Raw genomic sequence first — 24,056 nt, 5'->3', positions numbered from 1 at the left:
GAGCAGGACATTTTTCCTTCTTTTCGGTGACATCCATAGTACTCACTTTTGTTTTCTTTCTATCTCACAGTGAAGGAATCCTATTTTGCATACATTTCTTTGGCAATTTCATGCCATCCTGCTGCTTTGCCTTGCTGTTGTGGTCTGGGTCAGCTGGATCAAGATGAAGATAAATGCATGGCCTCACCAGCTGTATTGGCATCTCAGTTTTCATCACCTTTGCTGCTGTGTTGGATCCAATTTCCTCTTTTGCAGAGCAGCATGGGAAGTCGGTTGTCAAGAGGAGGTGTTTCTAAAAAAAACGTGAGCCACAAAACATGTCAAAAACATGTGCAAAACACAGGACAAATGCAGCAGCATTGAAGTCTATTGGACCAAAAATGCTGCAAGGAAAGAAATCCCTGAGCCTTTCTTATTAACACACCCAAAAGAAACGCATACTGGTGAACATGACTCATAGCAAATCATGTTAAATGGTTTGCACTGCGTTTCTACAAAACGGAGCCCACAGTAAAAAAATGCATAGGTGTGAACCTAGCCTCAGACATGGTTGGCACAAACATAAAATCACAAAAAAAAATCATATGTAAGTTCAAAAAAAGGGCAGGCTTGATGGACTGTTTGTTTTCTTTTCTGCCATCACCCTTCTATGTTTCTGTTTCTTTGCCTGTTGTTGTTCGGCCATTCCCAGTATAAATCATGTGCATGCCTGCTGGAATTACAGAATTCCTGCATCCATTTCCATATCATATAGATGCTAGGAGTGGGCTATGATTGTGCAGTAAAATGTGCGTGCTCTGCAGTCAGTGTACTCACAGAACAGACATAAAAAGATAATCTACCTGCTAGCAGAGGTGTAACTTGATGCTTGTGGGCCCCGATGCAGAAGTTGACCTGGGGCCCCCCACTACCACCCACCGCTTCCACCACGCGACAAGATACTCTAAGTTATTTCAGATCTTTATTTACAAATTGAGAGGGTAACTCAAATATTTTGGAGAAACTGTCCACATTTAGATATACAGTACCTCTCCAACTATTTTGAATACTTGTAAGAAGATCCTGGCACGGACTCTCTGAGTTTACTGAATCACCTACACAGGGTGACTCGACAAGCGCATTTTCCTTGTGATGCAGTGTAAAGGTTAATTTACGCAATGTGTGGTGAGAGACGTTTTACTGTACACAGAAAACAATTGTTTCTTGTGTGTACCATTCTCACTGCAACACAGCCTGGAACTGTGCTGCAATAAAATGCACTGTACAGAATTGCATGGCACTCTATTGCAGCACATCACGATAATGTACAGCCCCATGAAAGAAGTGTACATTTGTACACTTTAAATAAAGTTTGTCCAAAGCAAAAAAAAAGGAAGCCATGTAATACACTGAATCGCACACCACACTGCCCCTACTGCATCCAGGAGTAGACAGCTGCCAGGCAGGTAAAGCGCTTCGGCAGCTGTCCGCTCTAGTGTAAATACAGCCTTTATCCCAGCGTTTTCAACCCTTTTTTCAGTCAAGACACCCTTTAAAAGTGTGCAAAAACATGAAGTACCCAGTTTTTAACCTCTTAAAGTGGAGTTCCACTGTAGCTGCTGACTTTTAAAACACAGCCAATTACCTGTTCCTCGGTCCAGCGGTGTCTTCACCACCGCTTATTTCACCGGCAGTCTTCTCTCCCTGGTGCCGGCATCTTCAGTGTGGGCCCCCAGCTGTGACAGCTTGCGGCTTCACAGCCACATGCCCACTGCGCATGCACAAGAAGCGCTGTGCTTTGTGAATGGCCCCATAGTATTCTGGAACCTGTCATATGTCCCAAAAGACTATGGGGAGGGAGGACAACTTTCGCTTCCTATTGCCTAGGTGCCTGTCCTTAATGGGGAGCAGGGGGACAAAGGCTTAAAGTGGAACTTCCCCTTTTAAGTGGAGCTCCACTTTAAGGACCGCCCTATAGCAGATATACTGCTACAGGGCGTCACCTGTGCACAGGATCATGTATATATACATCATTCTGCATTTCTGGGTAGGGGTGCATGCCCTACCTGTGCCGCCATTAGCGGCCGTGGATGTCAATTACCCGTTGGCGCACGGTGCTTACCGAGCATCTCCGATGGGGAGGAAGATTGTTTTGTTTTCAAACAATCTTCCTCCCTGTCAGTTCCAGCACACTGCTCGGGATGGCTGTGACCAGTACAGCCATCCACATCAGTGTGCTTACAGTGAAGAACACACCCGCCACCCCCTAGTAAAACACTCCCAGCACACAGTTAACCCTTTGATCACCCCTCACATTAACCCCTTCCTGCCCAGTGTCATTAGTACAGCGTCAGTGCTTTTAGCACTGATAACGTTATTGGTGTCACTGGGGTGTCAGTGACACCAAGTTAGCTCCCCACCCAAGTGTCAGAATGTCCTTCGCAGTCCCAATAAAAGTCGCTGATCACCGCCATTACTAGTAGAAAAAAAATCCCATTATCTATACCAAATTTATGACGAAACTTGATTTTTAATTTTTTTTACTAAACATGTTTAATAGCAAAAAATCAAAAATATTGTTTTTTTTCTCAAAATTGTCGGCTTTTTTTTTTATAGCGCAAAAAATAAAAACCGCACAGGCGATAAAATACCAGCAAAAAAAAACCATTTTGTGGGGGAAAAAGGACATCGATTTCATTTGAGTGTACAGTTGCATGACCGTGCAATTGTCAGTTAAAATACCACAGCACTGTAACGCAAAAAGTCAGGAAGGGGGGTAAATCCTCAAGAGAGCAAGTGGTTACCCATGCTCCTTTTAGCCCCTCCCTTTGTTTACACAATTTGGCCACACCCACTGTTCGCCATGGCTGCACCCAAAGGTGTCCCTGGTCCTTTACAGTCCTACAGTGTATACTGCAAAAGAAAAACTGATATGCACCACTGAAGTGTTTGGGATTGGCTTGAAAAAAAGGTGGCAACCCTATTGTGAACCAGAGCCATGAAGCTATAGATGTGCAGTCTGCTAGCATTTTAGGGGTGTGTTCAATGCAAGTCGCCATGTATGTCCTAAGGTTTTCGTTATGACCATTTTAGTTTACAAAATGTATATAAAAATTTCAGTTTCAGCTTTATGCATTCATTACTAAGGTAAACTGCAATCCTATATGATGCTTCATAACATAGTTGTTTGATGGTGCTCTTTAGGGACAAATGTATCTCTAACACTTCTGGTTATCTCATTCCTTTACAGTTATTATATGGTCACCCTTCCAGCTCAGATGCTCTATCCTTCACAAGAGAGAGCATGTGTTCTCATTCTCCACCTGCAGGGGGAGATCAAACTGAAAATGGAACTAAAGAAAAATGACGCCATTTATCAAGTAGCTGAAGATACGATAAACACCCCTAATTATGCACACTGTTATTCCTTCCAGGTAGGTACCTGACCATATATTGGCCATACATTTTGCTATATTGATTTGCTTTCCATAACTGGTCAGTGTAGGGTTAAACACAGCTACTATCAAGAGCATACACAAGAGCTGGGACTACTCCCCATAACTTCCTAGCGAGGTGTTAAAGGTGAAGTGAAGGCAAACTGTAAAATATACAGATGCACATAAGGGAGTAGAGGAAAGAGAGAGGTGCGCCAGACTAAGTGCAGTAAATTCATAACAGTTTATTGCACACAAGATATTAAAAACTCACGGGACGTGGGTAAATATCAGGCAGAGTGAGAGGTCTGATGAAAAGGCTGGTTGCCTTGAAACGCATCACCGCCCCCTTGGACGACTCCCAGCAACGTCCTGACGTCACTTCCGCTTGGTGGCCATCTTGGATGCGCCTCAAGCTGGCCCCATCACCCACGCTGATGTGAGAGACCAGCAGCGCCCTCCCTGAGCACGGTTCTTCCCTGCACCGCGACTACTGCGCCTGCCGTCCTCGCTCCTTCCTGTGGGACCCGCCTAGAGCGCCAGCCATTGTGAATACCCTGGCACTGCAGCCATCCGCCAGTGATGTGCAGCTCAGATGACGTCCTCCTTCTTATACCTGATGCCTGATATTTACCCACATCCTGTGAGTTTTTAATATCTTGTGTGCAATAAACTGTTATGAATTTACTGCACTTAGTCTGGCGCACCTCTCTCTTTCCTCTACTCCTCTACTACAGAGTCCGGTTTACTCTAGAGAGTGCAAGCCTCACGACGGTGTCTACATTGCAGCTTTGTATATATATATATATATATATATATATATATATATATACACACACATATATATACCATCTATTCCAACCCAGTACTGTCTGTACTACAAGTCTTCTTCCCCCCTCCACCCTCCTCTTACTACTCAAGCTGCACAATCCACCCTGTACTCCCATTACACTATATATAATCATATGCCCCACCTCCTGTTTTATTTCATTTTTTAAAACTGAACTATTTTTATATCGCCTAAGACTTTCTGTGTGAACTCTATACCCACCACCACCTCTCTTGCGCCAATTACATCTTCTGTTTGTCACATAAGGGAGCTGGTTTAACTACACAATCGTGCCAGAATTGACAGTCAGGTAGATGACACCACTTTCTCAGACACAGTTGTATCATCTCACCACCACCAGCCTTCTAGTATGAAGGAGTAGCAGTAGAATGATGACGTAACCTGTCTGTTCTCTTTGCTCTCTTCTTCTATCATTTTCCAAAATTGACCTGACCAGAGGAATAATATGCGTGCAAGAGAACCAGGCGAAATGCTCAGTTTCAGATGGGTGGGTAATGATAGCTTATGACCTTCCATGATTTTTCTGTGCTGCAGTTTAGTACAGCCAGGTCATCCCCCTGCCCTCAGCCTGTGACCGGACTAGGAAAAAACAGCAAACAGGGCTTGTTCACATTCTAACTCTTATCATATGCTGCTATCGTTTTAGTATAGGTGTTTGACAGGCGATAATGAGCTTTAGTGTGGCCATTACACAGGCATTAATGAGCTTTAGTATGGGCACTAGACAGGCGGTAATGAGCTTTAGTGTGGCCATTAGACAGGCATTAATGAGCTTTAGTATGGGCACTAGACAGGCTGTAATGAGCTTTAGTATGGGCATTAGACAGGTGGTAATGAGCTTGTTGGAGATACAACAGCATGTACTATATAGTATTGTGTGTTAATATCACTTGACCAGTAGATGGCACTGTACACTAAGGTTACTAGTTGTGCATATGTGTAAAACTTGTTGATTCTCTCTCTTCTCTTCCTCTCTTCAAAAACCAAGATGTCTGCTGAAATATGTTGTATGTTTGCAACTTAAGCCACACAAGTAAAACATTGTTCTGCCTCATCACAAGCTACCAGTGTCTTCTCTAACACATAACCAACAGAGCGTTAGTATGGTCATTAGACAGGTGTTTACGAGCTTTAGTATGGGAATTAGACAGGTGGTAATGAGCTTTAGTATGGGCATTAGACAGGTGTTTACGAGCTTTAGTATGGGCATTAGACTGGTGTTTACGAGCTTTAGTATGGGCTTTAGACTGGCTTTTTATAAGAGTTAAAAACGCTACCCAAACTCCCTATGTGCAGATTTACAGCATTTTATAAGTGTTTTACAAGCATTAAAGCCACAACACAAATGCCTATAATAAACTGTAATGTTATTAATGTGCTGCAACTGCACCACAAATGCCTGCCAGCGGGTTTGTGGAGCGTCACCATAGACATGATTGGGAGGGGTTGAAAGGCTTCAAACTCCTCCTGACTCGACATGATTCTTAAATTTTGAAGCAAAGCTAAGCTAACGCTTCATGTTTTGATAATGTGAACAGCACTGTGTGCTGTCCATAGTACCATTTGCATAGGCATTTTAGGAGAGTTAAAAACACCCCTCAAACACATGCTCTCAATGCCAGTGTGAACTAGGCCTTATTCAGCCCTATTGTACTCCCTTCTCTTCTTCTGTGGGCATGCTCCTTGTCATTACATGAGCACTGCAACACAGTTGATTGGTTGCTGGTATTTTCCCACCCAATCTGTGTGCTGCTGTACAGGATATTACAAGAGGCAGATACTAAGTCAAATTCAGATGCTTAACCACCTGGTAACCATGCTATAGTGCGCTTACCCAGTTCTGGAAGGGCATCATATGACGTCCTCCCAGAACGCACCCTCCCACGCACCCCCAGGGGCACACATCCAGCAATCTCCATGATCGCTGTGTCCTACGGACACAGCTGATCACGTGATGAGGTAAAAGGCCAATCACAGTTGCGGTTTACCACGTGATCAGCTGTATCCAATGACACAGCAGATCACGGAGTAAATACAGTTGCCGGTTATTGTCAGCACTTTCCTCACGCTGCCACAATGTGAGGAAAGTACTGCCAATAACTGGCAGCTGTCAGAGAAGATCGGCACTGATGATCAGTACCCTGATGATCAGAGCCCCCCATCAGTGCTGCCAGTCAGTGCCATCAGTCAGTGCTGCCAGTCAAGGCTGTCAGTCAGTGCCAGTAGTCAGCGCCACCAGTCAGTGGATGCCCATCAGTGCCACCTATCAGTGCCCATCAGTGCTGCCTATCAGTGCTCCTCAGTGCTGCCTATCACTGCTGCCTATCAGTGCTGCCTATCAGTACAACTTCATCAACACACATCAGTGAAGGAGAAAAATTACCTGTTTGCAAAATGTTATAATAGAAACAAAAACTTTTTTTGTTCTTTTTTTTAAGATTTGAAAAGTGTAAAATTTCCATGCATTCAATATACAGTATCCTTCAAGCATGCATTCTTATCCTTTAACCATTTCTCAGAAATATTATCCTTCCCCAAAAGGAAATACTCTGTTCCCACCAAGGGAGTCAATATTGAATTACATTTCCATCCTTTTTGGCTATACATTCTATCCCATATACTCAAGACTTTCCTTGTCAGTGAACTAATGTTAACTTATGTGGAATCCATACCTTACTTAAAATCCCTTCCATCTTCACCCATCCTTTCCCTTGTCAGTTAAATGTCCAATCTACTATTCGTTATAAAATCACTGCTAGATAGTAATTCCTTACATTAGTTAAGCCCAAACCCCCATTCCCTTTTTCTCTACCCAGGACCTCATAACTAATTCTCGGTTTCTTATTTGCCCATATAAATCTAGTAATCATCTTCTTTATTATCCCCAAAAAAGATCCTGGGAGGTGAACTGGAAGCATGTGGAACGTTTGGCATTATCACCATCTGTACCAGATTTATACATCCTATCCAAGAGGCTCCTCCCTTTGAAAGTCTCCTTAGTTCTTCCTTAATTGGAACCTCTAAAATTATTGCCTGGTGTCTGGAGGAGAACCCAGAAAAGTGTGTGGTGCTGAGCCGTCCAGGAAATGACTGGCTGGAGAAACAGGTTGAGCAGATGTTAGCAGCCAGCATACCTGACCAGAAAGGAAGCATCATCGATATCAGAAGCAATCCAGATGCATCCAATATATTGGTGTTGATTGAGTGGGAAAAAGGGATCCCTCTTTGCTTGAAGAGAAGAGTATACACCTGACAGACACAATAATGGTACCAGTGTTCAAATCTGGTGTCAATGAAGCAAATGGAGAAAATTCATTTCATTCATTCATTCATTCATTCATTTTGAATGAATCATTCATTCATTCATTTCATTTATTAGGGGGATATAGTTTGCCTGATATATACTATTTGTTGAGGGGGTTAATTTTACTCCCAAGTATCCTATTTCCTTTTCCCTCCAAATAAATGGAAACTCTTTTGTAGACTCAACTTCTCTGACATTGGAAGATTGATATTTAATATTTCTGATTTTACTAGGTTTATTTTCAAGTTTGATAGCTCACCATACTCTTTTAATACGCTGATTAAATTAAGCAACGTTATTATAGGTTTAACAATCTTAAGCAACATATCATCTGCATATGCGGCTACTTTACGCTCCACTTCACCTATCTTTATTCCCGCTATATCTACACACTTCCTTACCCTCACCAGAACAGGTTCCAAAGACGGTACAAACAACCAGGGAGAGGGGGGGCATCCTTGCCTAGTACCGTTATACATTTTGAATAACCGAGAAAGCTTTCAACTACCCTCTGTCTCTTTACAGTATCGGCTACTTCCCATTCTTCTTTAGTCTGGAGGGCTTGGTCAACCCTTGTATCGAAGTCATCTTCCCCTAGGGGTGTAGGAGTTCTTCCAGAGAAGAATCTTAGTCTCCGATAGTTGTGACTAGTAAAAGAGGCAGAGTTTTTCAGTAAAGTCTGTATGAACTTCGCTTGTTCAGCAAGTGAAGCGGCAGATATGCTTCCCCCAGTAGAGTGGCAGTGGACAACTCATGTCTCAGGGGTACCTTTCTGTGAATTTTCTCCATTTGCTTCATTGACACCAGATTTGAACACTGGTACCATTATTGTGTCTGTCAGGTGTATACTCTTCTCTTCAAGCAAAGAGGGATCCCTTTTTCCCACTCAATCAACACCAATATATTGGATGCATCTGGATTGCTTCTGATATCGATGATGCTTCCTTTCTGGTCGGGTATGCTGGCTGCTAACATCTGCTCAACCTGTTTCTCCAGCCAGTCATTTCCTGGACGGCTCAGCACCACACACTTCTCTGGGTTCTCCTCCAAACACCAGGCAATAATTTTAGAGGTTCCATTCTTTCTTTCTGTGGTTCACAGATTCTCTGAACAGTGATATCCCAGATGAGCTCCCACATGTAGCGGTACCCCCTTAAGGGTTAGTTAGTAAATATTTAGCTCCCTGTCAATCTGGACCTCTCATTGAAAGCCCACCTTCTGCTGACACCACCGTGCTCTAGTGACCCATATAAATTACACCTGTAAAATGGACTGGAGTAGTGTAAACCAAAATGAAGTTTATATTGGAATTGGAGGTAACTGAGTTAATAATAAGAAAATAACACTGATATGGACAGCAAGAACGATCATTTTTGGCAATTGTGAGAAAAAGTAACAACATTCACAATAAAGCAACAGTAACTATAAGCAGGCCTTCTTTCAGAAATAATCCACTGCCTCCAGTCTGAGGGGACTGTTGAATTCCCAGTGAGCAAGAATGACTATCAATAACAGATAAGCTTACCATGGGTCATAAGAACTAGATAACAAGGATTAAATGTGACATTAAGAGAATTTTCAGTTATAATTGGCAGTGTCCCCTTAAGAGCTCTATAATGTCTTATGTGCGCTTGTTGGGGTCTAATTGGTGTGAAGTTGGTCAAGAGGTGGATTATAGTTCCTCAGGGTGGTTACATCATAGATAGTGAGGAAAAGGGAGGGGATTTAACACTTCCCTGATTGATGGTAAATAGTTGGTGTAAGGTTCTTTTTAAGATCTCTAACCATGAATTGAGCTTGAAGTAGTAAATAGCAACAATTGGCATAAATGTCTATGGACAATGACAACTCCCTCTGAATGTCAAAGGCAAAAGATAAACAGTAGTAGGAATCCTGCTCTGCAGAAAGGGAAAAGGACTGGTTGATTCAGTTGGCACTGCTGTATCTTGATCTGTAACTGTATCAGGGGCGGACTGACCATTTGGAAACTCCAGCACTGCCCGAGGGCCCAGGGTAAGTAGGGGGCCCCATGAGATGCCCCTGGTATCTTTTTCATAGGCTTTTTTGAGTTTGGGCAAGGACACAGGGGCCCCATGATCCCCTATTGCCCGTGGGCCCCAAGAGTTGTCAGTCCGCCCCTGAACTGTATATCTTGCAGCTTGACTGATAAATGTACTACAGATGTATTCCAACAATAGCGCTGTTATAACTAGGCCGCAAACTGGGGTAACTGTATGTAATGTTCACAACTATGTGCAGGTAGATAACTGAGGTGACAAACTATCAATGTTCACTGACAATGAATGCATGGGTATCTCTCACCCGAACCACGTGGTTTGGCAGATTTCCCCAATCAGTCTTTCCCAATGAACCGAGACAGTCCACGGGCTCTCTGGTTAAGACTTGGCGTTCTGCTCTTTCTCCTAGTGTCAGAGTGGCCTGCTTAGCAGCATGGCAAGCCAGGCGGTCAGTGAGTTATTTCTGCTCTCTCTCTCTTTCCAATTCTGGCTCCGCAGTCTAGTTCACCACTTCAGCCGTCAGCACATCTCCCCCTCCTTCAATCTTCCTCCGGACTCTCCTCACCAATCTCCGGGGCTCTGATATTTATATGCCCCCACCCACACTACTATGCTACCACACTTGGCTTGCAGTTGCAAAGTAGTCCTGCAATGTGAAATTGCTGTTCGGTGATTAAAAACAGGTGTCAAGAGACCTCAGTAGCACCTCCTGAATGATTGTCAGATGCTGCTATACTGCACTCTGAAAAGTGGTCCACTGCAGAACGCTTTTTATAGCGCAGAGAGCATTACCGCCAGTGTAAAAGAACCTTTAGACTGTACTTTTACCAGACTGCCCCAAATTTGGGGTAAAATGGCATCAGAATGGTCATGATATGCTGAAAATATTTATAAAATTTGCACAATTTGGTGTGGCCTGAAATTACAGGAACAAATTCTATGCATTGGGCACGAAAATCCCTGATTATACCTCTGCACCCAGCAATTACGTCTGTACTAGGAACCCACATGTATTACATTTTGGTAGGACAAGTATGGATATTATATAGACATTGTTAGAACTTTATAAAGATCTTACTCAATATCAACTGTGGTCTGAATGATATTCTGCCAGATTCCTGCTACTGTGGACTCTGAGGTCTGGTTGTTCCATGTTTCTATGGATGGGGATCACTTGCACCTGGAGAAGACCAAGAAAATCCTAATCTTCCAAATGTCCCTTGTGACATTCATCCAGACAGATAAACCCAGCTATAAACCTGGTCAGACAGGTAAGTCGTAAAATACTCAGTAAACTGCAATTCAACACCATTTCTTGGAAGGCTTTAAATTCATTGCTGATACTAGCCCTGGTACATCATAATGGTGTGTTATAGGACATCAGTGCACCCTTTAACAGGTTCCCGCCTGGCCTATAGCCAGATGGCGGCCTGCAAAACCCCTCGTCCCTCCGGGTGGACGCCATATGGAGTCCTTTCAGGCATGTGCAGTTTGCATGCCCGCAGAGCCGCGCATCGGTGCGATCTGTCACTGGCCGTGTACCTCCGACATGGCCGATGACAGATCTGAGTACCGGCCCTGTTGCCGGTACCATGTGACCTGCTGTGACCAAGAAGAACAATTATTTATTTGCAAACTTTTATAACAGAAACAAAGAAAAACTTTTTTTTTCAAATTTTTTGGTCTTTTTTTGTTAATTTAGCAAAAAATAAAAACCCTAGTGTTGATTAAATACCACCAAAAGAAAGCTCTAGTTGTGTGAAGAAAATGATAAAATTTTAGTTTGGGTACAATGTTGTATGACTACGCAATTGTCATTCAAAGTGTGAGAGCGCTGAAACCTGAAAAATGGTCCGGGCAGGAAGGGGGTAAAAGTGCCTGGTATGGAAGCGGTTAAAAACATTGGGGTGGATTTACTAAAGTGCACTAATTTTCTCCAGAGCGTAATACAAGTGGTAAAGCTCTGCTGATTTCTATCATGCAACCATGTGCAAGTTTTTTTTTTTATTAACCTTGCACTTGATTGGTTATTCTTTACAAAGTGAAGTTTTATCACATTTGCATTTTAAGGAAAATGAGTGCCACTACACTTGCAAAGAGCACGCACCATCTATTTGCCTTTAGTAAATCTACCCTACTGTCCTAATTTATGGGAACCATTTAGTTTTTTTGTGATGATTCTTATTGGTTGCCATTAGTTATATTGAGTTTGTGCAGACTCTTTGCTTCTCTCAATAATCCCATTTATGTTAGAAATTATTTTTATTACATGATATTGGTTATGCTAAAGGGGGCTGTGCGTCAGATATATCTTGTCATGTTAGGCGCATGCATGCAAAGTAATATGTAAGAGTAACACTTGCAGGTATTTAGAGATCACAGTAATTCCCCCCAGAAAACAAGTAATATGTAAGAGTATCCCTTCCAGGATTTAGAGATCAGAGTAATTCTCCCGAGAATACAAAGATATATATATATTTGATTGACAGCAGCGGGAGCCAATGGCTCCCGCTGCTGTCTCAGCCAATGAGGAGGGAGAAACCCCGGAGAGCCGAGGCTCCTGTGCACATCGCTGGATTGCAAAGGGGCTTAGGTAAGTGTTGGGGGGATGGGGAGGCTGCAGCACACAGGTTTTTTACCTTCATGCATAGAATACATGAAGGTATAAAAAACTTTACAATCACTTTAATCTCCAGAAGAATAGAAACTTCTTTTTTCAGGTATCACCAAGGTCAGCTTCTATGTCTTAGCAGGGGCGGACTGACCATTTAGAAACTTGGTCACTGCCCGAGGGCCCGGGATCAGTAGGGGGCCCCATGAGATTCCCATGGTACCTTTTTCATAGGCTTTTTTGAGTTTGGGCAAGGACACGGGCCCCATGATCCCCTATTGCCTGGGGCCCCATGAGTTGTCAGTCCGCCCCTGTGTCTTAGACTGGGATATTGGCTCAGAGATGACACAGTCATGTTAATCCTGGTGCTTTAGCAGTTTATAGCTGTGTTCACAAATGTCTGACAAAAGATTAGCCTTGTGACTTGCTACAAAGTTAACAATATTGTATTCTGCAACAGACTGATGACATCATCTTAACCTAAGCATTGTCACTGGACTGAAGCTCAAGGATGGCTTTTTTGAGGATAAGTTCACCTTTGAAAAAAATGTATAAATGCACTTTTTTAGGGAAAAAAAATGTGCATTTATATTATTTTTTTAGGAACCTGTAAAGCATTGCACCGGCAATCAGCAGATCGTGGGTGAAGTGCCAGGCTTCTGCAGACTGTTTGTGTAGCTGTCTGCCCATACCACCAATACAGGCAGGCAGTTACTTCAGCCTAAGCAGCATCAATGAACTATAATGATGCTAACCAGGGCCCTCATAGTTCATTGAGAACTAAAAGCCATCACCCACAAATGTCTGTCAGTACTTGTAGTCTTTTCATTCACAGAACACTGTGAATGAACACCATGGCTGTGTGGGCAGAGCCCCACACAGCCACACTTTTTTAAAATTGTGACAGTGGGTGGGGTGAGAAGATCCCAGGCCCGCTGTCATGGGGAGGGAAGCTGCAGGAGTGGGAACATGTTACATGTTCCATCCTAAAAACAGGTGGAAGTTGTATCATGTTCCTAAAGGTGAACTTATGCTTTAAAAATGAAAGGCAGACCTTTTTTTTGAAAACTTATGCTGTTGTGTATATTGTGATGCCAAGAATGAATTCCTGAAGACTTGTAAAGGAACTGAAAGATCCAGTTAAACGTTCTCTTCTTTTAACTTTTGCAGTGAATTTTCGCATTACAACCTTGGACAACACTTTTCGGGCTCAGAATAATAAGGTAAACATTTTAACTGACTGCTTATTGTGACTAATTTAGTTATTTACCGAGAACCCCTGAGAAAAGCTGATTTCTTTCAGTTCTTAGCAGTTTTTTTTTTTAATCTTTGGGTGGTTCTGTTTACACGGTTTCTGTGCCCCAATTCTTGTTTGCCTGTTTCAGTCATTGTTTAAAAGTATTGCACATTTCCTGTTCTTTCATTTTCTATCAATCACAATCAACAAGAAAAGAGAATTTCATTCAAGTGTAGTGCAGACACCTGATGGGTCAGATTTGTCCCAGGTTTTCTTCCCAAGAGGGTGTAAAGGCAGCCAGGCACACAGCAGCACGGGCAGGCTTACAACTCAATAACCAGGCAGGGGATGTCTTTTTAATATTTAAAACTCAATGAACTTGGTTGGGGTGCAGGATGATTTTTGGAATACTCCAAATTTAGTGCACAAGTCAGCAGAGGACATGTTCTGCCTTAACTATACTCTTTAGGATAATTCCCCTCTTGACGGGCAGTAGGAGAACAAGCAAGGACTCCATGATTAGAAACAGTCCCAATTCAGCAACACTGGAGCAGATACTCAAAGGGTCAGGGCAGCGGACAGTCACTGGGATCCTACACTCAGGCCTATACTCACAATGTTCCCATATACTTGGATGCCTCTGTCCAATATCAGCAAGCTACTTCTCCTGTAAACTCCCAGGCCAGTTCCTCAGTGAACCCCATTTTATTTGGCTCCAGCTCCTCTCAGAAAATAAGCTCCCCAGCTCCCACTGAGCTGGGACCTTGATAAACACCTGCAAATTTCAGCTGTTCTGCGCAGAAGAGCAGTAGCCCCTTCAGGGCGAAGTTTTCTCCTCATGTACAAGAGCCCTGCTGCTCCCAGCCACATCAAAAACCTTCAGTGTTTAGCGCCCCCCTCAGCCCCCCTAATACTTACCTGTGCCCCATCTTGATCCAGCGATGCGTACAAGAGCAGTGGCTCTCCCAGGTCTCCTTCTCCTAATTGGCTGAGACACAGCAGCAGGAGCCATTGGCTGGAACCAAGAAGAGGAGGGCCAAAATTATTGCAAAGAGCAGGTAAATATGACATGTTTGTTATTTTTAAAAATAATAATTAACCTTTAGTATCACTTTAAACCCAAAAGCAAACATTGATTTATATTGTAGCTTGCCATTTCTTAGATGTGTTGGCTGAATTTGTATTCTTTTTTAAGCTGGCTTTCTTCTATTTTCATCTGTTAATCCAGCCAGTAAGTCTGTTGTTTTTCAAAAGAAAAAGCTGTCTTGCGGATGTATCAAGTTAGAGTAATGAGACAAAGCATTTTTCACTGACAGTGGTGCATACAACGATCAGCTTTTTTTAATCCATGTAAAACCTTTATTCCAAAAGGACTAAAGACTGCTTGCTGTAACTGATTATAAAGTAAAAATTGGAGTTTGGCTTCAACTTGTTAATGTATGCAGCCACAACATCTAATGATTGGTAAACTGCAATATATCACATTTTTTGTTTTGGGATTAATACCACTTTGAGTGTCATTAGTGCAATCTGTATTACCCCTTTTTCTGCCATCTGCCTAAGGCTTCATTCACACAGGTGTACTGAAGCATACATTGATGCAAAGGGCTGTATTCTCCTACACAGGATTCATGTTTATTGGGGCACAGCAACTGCTCAGACACAGCTGCTGCTCCCAAATTGACATGCATGTCGGTGTAAGTGTGTGTTCCCGAACTTGTGTCAGGGACACAAAATCACACTTGCAGGGATGTCAGACTGGGAGTAGCAGCTGTATCCATACAGCCACTGTGTCCCAACAGACATGAACAAGACTGCCTGCTAGCAGATACATGGAACCCCTGTGCATCATCTGCAGACAAAAACGGCCCTTCGCACGAATGTACATTTAAATATGCCTGTGTGGATGAGGCCTTGGGCTTACATTAGCAACAGTAAAGGGTTTAAAACCATTTCCGGCTGCTACACCCGTATTTATATATACACTGTATGTAACACCCTGCAGAAATACTGAATTGCAGGATGTTAAACGGACACAAGATGGCAGTGCCCTGCAGCCCAGTTGCACAGACCCTGTTGAAAAGCTTTGTGGAATTTGTAGGCTGAATTGCTGGATTTCACTGTTTGACAGGGAACTAGCTAATAGGCAAGGGCAGATAAATACAGGAGCCTGGGAACCCTTGGGCAGGAAGTGAAGGGTGAGAGCTGGACAACAGATGTGGAGGAGAATGCTGTGGAGGACATCGGAGGACCGGGTAGGCTTGGCCACAGAGAGAGAGAAGGGAGAAGGAGAAACTGCTGACATCGCTGACGACTTGGTGAGCTGTCCCGCAGGCTGGTGGTCCAGAGTGCTGCTGCCCAGAGTGATCTCTGAAGGAGGAACTGCAGAAACAGTGGGGGCCCCCATCTACAGAGTGACTATCAGCTACCTGACCAGAGCCATGGATCGGGTGAGAGAGTTCCATTCTCAAGCTATTCAAGTTGCCAATGACATTATTCAAGTCTGCTGCTTTCTGCCTAAGTTTAACTGACACTGTTCACAACTTAATATATAGTAATTAGCCTGCACCCAGGACAAGTAAACAAATAATGCGTGCCTAACAACTTTGTGATAAAATGAAAAGTGAATTGGTAGGCTGCTGCTTCTACAAAGGTATAACCTTCTCCAATGAACAACATACATATGAAAGTGCTGTCCACATACAATTGATGAAAAATGACAAGAACTAAATAACCATTATACATAATGGTTTTTCTACAAACAATATGCGATTCATGCTCTGTGCTCCCCACCTGTGTGCCCACTAACTCACCAGCTGTATTGGACTCTTATAATGAAACAAGAGTCATTCACGCTTTGGTGGGGCATGTGGAGTTTTGCTGAGTCTTGTAGTCCTCCTGGTTTAAATGATGCTCATCATCCTCAATCATCCCGACATGGCAGCATAATGTGGAATATGTGCATGCAAAGAATGGAGGAAGGCATCCAAATAGTGTGATTCCATTTATTAAGTAAAAGTAGATGCACATATGTTGCACTCACATTTCCAGAGTAAAAACAGCATAAACGCCAGCTTAGAAAGCAGTACACTGCTTGTGCGCTCCAAACACAGGTAGTGACGTCACCATGGTCCGTATCTAACGCATTTCGCCCCTCCCACTGGGCGTCCTCAGAGATACAAACCAAAGTGTGAAAGACTGTTGTTTCATTATAAGAGTCCAATACAGCTGGTGGATTAGTGGGCACACAGGCGTAGAGCACAGAGCATGAATCACATATTGTTTGTGGAAGAAGCACATGCACCAATTTATTAATTATTTTCACATCAAGAACTTTATGTATTTATTTTATTGAATTTATGTATAATGGTTATTTAGTTCAGTGTCATTTTTCATCAATGAGAAATGTATGTTGTTTACTGTTCACAAATTACACATATTAAGGCCTAGTTCACCCAGCCTACCGGTTACTACACTTTCAGCATAATCCAATCACAGGAGCCCACTGCCGTGTCTTGCCCTCCGCAAGTTAAGTCACATCATTGCTTCCATTGCAGTTGGCCCACATTCACCAAAGAGTTCCTGCATTGCTGCAATTTGCCACATGGGTCGCAAAAGGAAATAATCCCTACAGAAAGGGCTTCTGCTCATTCGTTAATTCCTGCATAAATGTATATTTTACCCTGTGTGTGTTAAAGGGGTACCGTCCAGGCTACTTACCACTTTAAAGGGCAGCTCCTTTGCTTTGTATTCACACCTTATTAGGAAACTTTTACATTTGCTACCAGAGGGATTTGAATTCTTAAAGTGCACCAACTTGTGCCCCATGGAGCACACAGAAGATCCTATAATACAGTTTAAAGGGACAGTGACCTACTTGATCCAAGAGTTTTTTTTCTTAACCTCAGAACTGAACCCTGTCACCTGCTCCTGAGAGCCCAAAGTGAGCTAGCCACTCTGCTTGGTAGTTTTTTTTCTTGCTCACTGGGAAAAGACATCTCAAGACTGGGGTTACTGGCTAAATTCTGAATTGCAGGACATCCATAACTGATTGAGATTTCACAGTGTTTGATTTCTTTGCTTGAAATTACTCCAAGTGATAGCTATTATACAGTACAGTGGCTAAATGGTTATCACTTCTGCCTGGCAGTACTAGGGTCGTTGGTTCAAATCCCAACCAAGGCACCACCTGCAACCAAGATATCAGTTCACTCTAAACTGTCTGTGAGTCTAATTTGTGGCTGAAGTCAGAGGAATCCTCTGACTGGAGGTTTAAGGTGGTGTCAGCAGGGGTTGGGCTTTCAAAGTGGGGTCAAGCCAGACAGGGAACCCAAAAAATGACTAAGCGAGCCCTGAAGGGGTAGTGCTACATATATGTAAAACACGTACGTGTAAAACTGAGCTTTTAACCGCCCTATAGCTGTTTGGCAGCATTAGCTTTCTGGGGTGTACGCCATTTGGCATCTTCCCGCACATGCGCAGTTCGTGCGGTTGCAGAGCCGCTCAGCGGCGCGATCTATCACCGGCCGTGTACCTCGGACACGGCCAATGACAGATCTGAGTACCGGCCCCTGTTGCCAGTACCATGTGACCTGCTGTGACCAATCACAGCAGGTTACATGACAGTTGTATACAATGGATGGCTTCATTCATGCCATCCATTGTATACTAGTGTCTAGCTGTGAATGGTCACAGCAGGTCACATGCACATGTCATGTGATTAGCTGTGGCCAAATCACAACTAAGCACAAAAAAAAAAAAAAATGTTACTATGGTAACATTGTACTACTTTGGTCATAGTGAAATATGAAAATAAAATCTTAAAAAAATAAAATAAAATGTAATAAAAAATTAAAAATTAAAAAATTAAAAAAAATATATATATATTTTCATACTGTCACCAGTCAGTGTCCCTGTTCACCGCCATGCCAGTTATATGATGATGCTGTACTGCACTGGTGACAGTATGTAAAAACAAAATAGTGAAAATAATTTTTTTAATTTTTTCATTTTCCGAAAAATTATAACAAAAAAATACAACTTCAAAAAACTCGCCATTCCTCTTATGAAGTACGTTGGACTGTCTACTTTACAAAAAGGGGTCATTTGGGGGATATCTGTACTGTTCTGACATTTGGGAGATATCTGTACTGTTCTGACATTCTTGGGCCTCAAGAAATTAGATTGGCTGTCAGTACTTCAGGATTGATCAATTTTCAGATCTATACCATAGTTTGTGAACTCTATAACTTTCCTACAAACTAAAAAATACATCCTAATTTGGATTATTTTCACCAAAGACATGTAGCAGAATACATCTCGGCCTAAATTTATGAAGAACAATTATTTATTTGTAAACTTTTATAACAGAAACAAAGAAAAATGTGTTTTTTTTTCAAAATTTTTGGTCTTTTAGCAAAAAATAAAAACCCCGGTGGTGATTAAATACCACCAAAAGAAAGCTCTAGTTGTGTGAAGAAAATGATAACATTTTAGTTTGGGTTTTAGTTTAAACAAATTGCAGAAACAACCTTTAGAATCAGAAAATCCTTGTAGCATAACTAAAAATAAATAAAAAAACTTTTGTTGCAGCATGCCTGAAGTTTAGCTTGCATCTTAAAGCTATACTTTGGGGAAATAAAGAATCTATCCTTGCATTGGGGCTCCGCCCACATTCAAAGGGTTAAAATCTTGCTTTTGCCTAGAATACCCATAAAAGCAGTTTTACTTACCTTATCTCTCACCCCTCCACCCCTGACTACTGGTCCTGCATTGTACACCATGACATCACCAGTGAGCCCTCTGGCTGGAGCACAGAAAAGAAAAGGCATTGGAGGATTGGTCAATTGGAAGGAGACTGTGTGTGTGTGGTATAAATTAAGTAAATACTTTTTCCAGGTACCCTAAGCAAAAATGAGCATTTAACTCATGCAGTGCTGGGGGAGCCGAGCTATAAGGTAAATAAAACTGCTTTTTTTCTGGGTGTCTTAGGCAAAGATGAGCATTTAACCTTTGAAAGAGTAGATTTTTCATTTCCACATAGTTCAGCTTTGATGCATTTCTGAAGACGGCAGACCGCCAATCACACAAGCAGAAAATGAGACTTTGGGAGGTATTCTGTATACAAATGATGTACAGAACTGTCTTTGTTGCAAATTTACAAGGAAGCAACTATTTTTTTACTATTGTAGAACAGCCGTTCCAGATTAAAACGGAAAGATCATTTTTAATAACAACGTAGTACAAAATTGCTGATATCTCAATGATAAAGATTATATTAATTTTCTTGTTTGCCCAAAGTGGAGGGTTCCTTTTAAGTATTATAACAGACGCTTATGGACAAACTGATTGATATGCGCGGAAGAGGTAATTGTACTATACATTATAATCCAATTCAGCTGCACATGCTTTATACACCCTTACATACAAAGGGTAGGTCCACCAAAATCAAATTAGTTGAGCATTGATGTGGTTCAGTCACCCTCTGGTGCCTTAAGGAGAGTCCAGTGAAGACCTTCACATTGGCTTACCGCATTGCTTGACACGAAACCAGGATACATTACAGTAGGAGAACAAAGTAGCACTGGAAACTTCAGAGGAAGACCACTGGGGCTACCAATAGATTTATGATGTTGCAGGATGACTGAGGTTGCCAGGGACCAGTCAGAACTGAATAATCCAGTTTGGCTCGACCTATTCTTTAACTAGTTGAATACATTTTGTAATGTGTAATTATGGATTTTGTGTTAGGTTCGAAAGGTCTGAACTTGACTGAATGTCACAGATTGTTTTCTTTTTTCTTTTTACAGTATCCTCTGGTGGAGATAATGGTAAGATCTCTTATTCCTCTGTAGTATGAAATATACTCTACTGGTGGTACATGGTATTTAGAAGGAGGATTGCATAGGGCCCATATAGAAGGACATTTCTAATTCAAAATATTTGTCATCTCTCTCTCTGTTGGCAAGGAATGGACATGAGATGGAGTATTTTCTCTGAATATGATCACTACCAGCCTCTGTAAGTTAAACTCCTGACTGGAAATGGCTGACAAGGTGGTTATTATTCTGAAAATGTGCTGGATATCTGAAGTGCAGGACATGAGGATCAGCACCAGAAATCCAACCAGACAGGAAGAAGATGGCGATTGAGATTTACAGTAGATGTGGGCAGCACAGTGGCTAAGTGGTTAGCACTTCTGCCTGGCAGCACTAGGGTCGTTGGTTTGAATCTCAACCACGACATTATCTGCCTGGAGTTTGCATGTTCTCTTTGTGCATGCGTGGGTTTCCTCTGGGTACTCTGGTTTCCTTTCACACTCCAAAGACATGCTGGTAGGTTAATTGGCTCCTGTGTAAGTTGGCCCTAGTATGTGTATGTATAAATGTGAGTTAGGGACCTTAGATTGTATGCTCCTTAAGGGTTAGGGACTGATGTGAATGTACAATAAATATTTGTATGTAAAGCACTGCATAAAATTGATGATGGTGCTAAATAAGGACCTGTAATAAAATAAATGTGACATAGGTCAGGATGATGGTGCATGAAAAACCGAAGTTTTGTGAACTGAACTTAATGTGTACAGTGGAGAAAATAACTATTTGATCCCCTGAAGACGTTTGCCCACTTACAAAGAAATGAAGGGTCTATAATTTTTATCATAGGTGTATTTTAAATGATAGAGACAGATTATCAACCAAAAATCCAGAAAAAAGTTGCAGTTCAGTGAGTAAAATAAGTATTTGATCCCCAAGCAAAACATGACTTAGTACTTGGTGGAGAAACCCTTGTTGGCAAGTACAGAGGTAAGACGTTTCTTGTAGTTGGTTACCAGGTTTGCACACATTTCAGGAGGGATTTTGGTCCACTCTTCTTTACAGATCTTCTCTAAATCCTTAAGGTTTCTTGGCTGTCACTTGGCAACTGAAAGTTTCAGCTCCCTCCATACATTTTGTATAGGATTAAGGTCTGGAGACTGGCTAGGCCACTCCATGACCTTAATGTGCTTCTTCTTGAGCTACTCCTTTGTTGCCTTGGTAGTATGTTTTGGGTCATTGTCATGCTGGAGGACCCATCCACGACCCATCTTCAGTGTTCAGGCTGAGGGAAGAAGGTTCTCACCCAAGATTTTACAATACATGGCCTCATCCATTTGCCCCTCAATGCAGAAAAGTCAGCCTATACCTTTAGCAGAGAAACAGTCCCAAAGCATAATGTTTCCACCTCTGTGCTTGACTGTAGAGATGGTGTTCTTAGGGTCATAGTCAGCATTTTTCTCCAAAGACTGTGAGTCAAGTTAATGCTAGAGGGCTCAGTTTTTGTCTTATCTGACCACAGCACTTTCTCCCAATCCTTCTCTGAATCATTTAGATGTTCATTGGCAAACTTCAGATGGGCCTGTACATGTGCCTTCTTGAGGTGGGGGACCTTGCTGGCGCTGAAGGATTTCAATTCATGGCGGCGTATTGTGTTACTAATGATTTGTTTTGTGACAGTGGTCCCAACTGCATTGAGATCATTCACAAGCTCCTCCTGTGAAGTTCTGGGCTGATCACTCACTTTTCTCATGATCAGCCTTACCCCCTTGAGGCGAAATCCTGCATGGAACTCCAGACCGAGGGTGATTTATGTTTATTTTGTATTTCTTCCATTTGCGATTTATCGCTCCAACAGTTGTCTCCTTCTCACCAAGCTTCTTGCTGATGGTCTTGTAGCCCATTCCAGCATTGTGCAGGTCTACAATCTTGTCCTTTGACAGCTCTTTGGTCGTGCCTATGATGGTGAGGAAGAATAAGATTCTGTAGACGGGTATCTTTTATGCACATAAAAGTTGTTTTTTAAGTTGTTGTTAGGAGCACCTTCTTAAATTGACAGGACTAATCTGTATACCACACGAGCACATAGTCCGTCTGTCGGAGACAAAATTGATGGTTGGTAGGGAATCAGATACTTATTTTACTCGCTGAACTGCAACTCAATTTATAACATTTGTATCATGTATGTTTTCTGGATTTTTGGTTGATATGCTGTCATTATCATTTAAAATACACCTATGATAAAAACTATAGACCCTTCTTTTTTTGTAAGTGGGCAAACTTATAAAATCTGCAGGGGATCAAATAATTATTTTCCCCACTGTATATAAACCTTAACAATGAACTCCTCTTATTTGCTCCCTCTTGACCTGTTAAATATGCAGTTTAAATTATTTGCTACATCTGTTCAATAAGTGCAAAAATGCCAGAAATTTACCAAGCACCTACTTCCTTTGTATTCTGCCTGTGCTGAACTAAACTCTCAAACAATGTTGTCATCCCGGCCCAGTTCCTTTCTGTGGACTGCAGAACACCTCTCCTCTATGTTATGGAGATAAGGAGGGGGTGTTTTGTAGTTCAAATAAAGGAGATCAACCTTGAGTGACATTGGGTGCTCAGGCTCTTCTTTTAAGTCCATTCACCTGAACCCTGACTACCTGTCAATCTTGGCTGTGCGGTTGAGTCCTTACAGTCAATGTGTGTCCATTCCATATAGGGGCTGCCTCCCTGTTCTTGGGGTTATGTATGCGGTCTGTCTGCAGCCATGTACAGCCTAATCTTTGCTAGCTTACAGTTGGATCATCTCTAGTGATAATTGGTCTGTGCAAGGGATGACCCAATGGTAGCAGAAAACCTTCAAAGTGGTCTGTGGTTAAAATTATTCAATCTGTCGCCTGTTTGTTCACAGGATCCGGATAACAATCGCATTGCACAATGGTTAGATGTCACTCCAAATCAAGGAATTGCTTCCCTTAGCTTCCCTCTGGCACATGAGCTTAGTCTCGGAGATTACACAATAAACATTCCCGACATGTACAAAATAAAGTTCTCTGTGTCTGAATATGGTAAGAGAAGCCATTATTGGTTGCTTTGCATTATAAATAATTTGTTCATTGCTGTTTATATTTATGTTTCTCCTGTTTTTGACAATTAGACAGTCTTATGATCAAACATAATGTATTAATAAAAGTGAAAACTGGGGCCTGTTTTAGTACACCTACAGAGAGACAATTAAAGGGTTGGTGCACCTAAAAAAAATAATAATTCAGTTTTCGGTAGATTTACATAACACAAAATTCCACCTCAGCTTCTGGAAGCAGGAAGTATGATACCATTGGGTTTATTTAATGAAAGGGGACGTTTACTTCATAAAGTGCATGTTTAGTTTGCAAAGAACTCCAGTCACATCCCTCTAATGGGTTGCTGACCCATTTTTTTTCTGTCCTTTGAAGCTTAGTACAAAATGCTGCTGCTCTTTAATTTTCTATCTTCCCCACTATGTGCCTCTAAGTTTCACACATTTCTGTTTGATGTGTTCTCTTTTGAAATCAATGGAAACACATCAAAACACATTTGAAAGTATACTTTAGAGTTTAGTCCTGCCTGAAGGGCATTGCAGCAGGCACACGTCTTGTCTGTGTTATGTCCAACCTCTCACAATTACCACTGGCCACCATAGCCATGCCATCTGGGCTACCTGGGGTGTCACTGTTGCTGTGGCCTGTGTGGTGCACAGAAATTCCATAAAGCCAGTTTTATCTCAAGGAGAAAGGGTTAGCTGCAGAGTCTGCTCCCTCCATGTGCACAC

At 42.1% G+C, this 24,056-nt stretch overlaps 1 protein-coding gene across 1 annotated transcript in view; it reads left to right on the top strand.

Moving 5' to 3' along the window:
• Positions 1 to 3,036: 3,036 nt before the first annotated feature.
• The window catches only part of LOC149451735 (alpha-2-macroglobulin-like protein 1), a 222,347-nt gene continuing 201,327 nt past the window's right edge, over positions 3,037 to 24,056 (top strand). The window contains exons 1-6 of the mRNA XM_089690237.1: positions 3,037 to 3,050; positions 3,230 to 3,413; positions 10,700 to 10,856; positions 13,367 to 13,419; positions 20,243 to 20,263; positions 23,157 to 23,313. Coding sequence (XP_089546363.1) covers positions 3,037 to 3,050; positions 3,230 to 3,413; positions 10,700 to 10,856; positions 13,367 to 13,419; positions 20,243 to 20,263; positions 23,157 to 23,313 — 586 coding nt within the window. The remainder of the gene's footprint in view (positions 3,051 to 3,229; positions 3,414 to 10,699; positions 10,857 to 13,366; positions 13,420 to 20,242; positions 20,264 to 23,156; positions 23,314 to 24,056) is intronic.

This window comes from Staurois parvus, unplaced genomic scaffold (assembly GCF_062004578.1).
Source record: "Staurois parvus isolate SC_StPar_1 unplaced genomic scaffold, SC_StPar_1.0 ptg000525l, whole genome shotgun sequence".
Taxonomy (NCBI): domain Eukaryota; kingdom Metazoa; phylum Chordata; class Amphibia; order Anura; family Ranidae; genus Staurois; species Staurois parvus.
The sequence above is the reverse complement of the archived record's forward strand: the minus strand, read 5'-3'. Positions and strand labels throughout refer to the sequence as shown.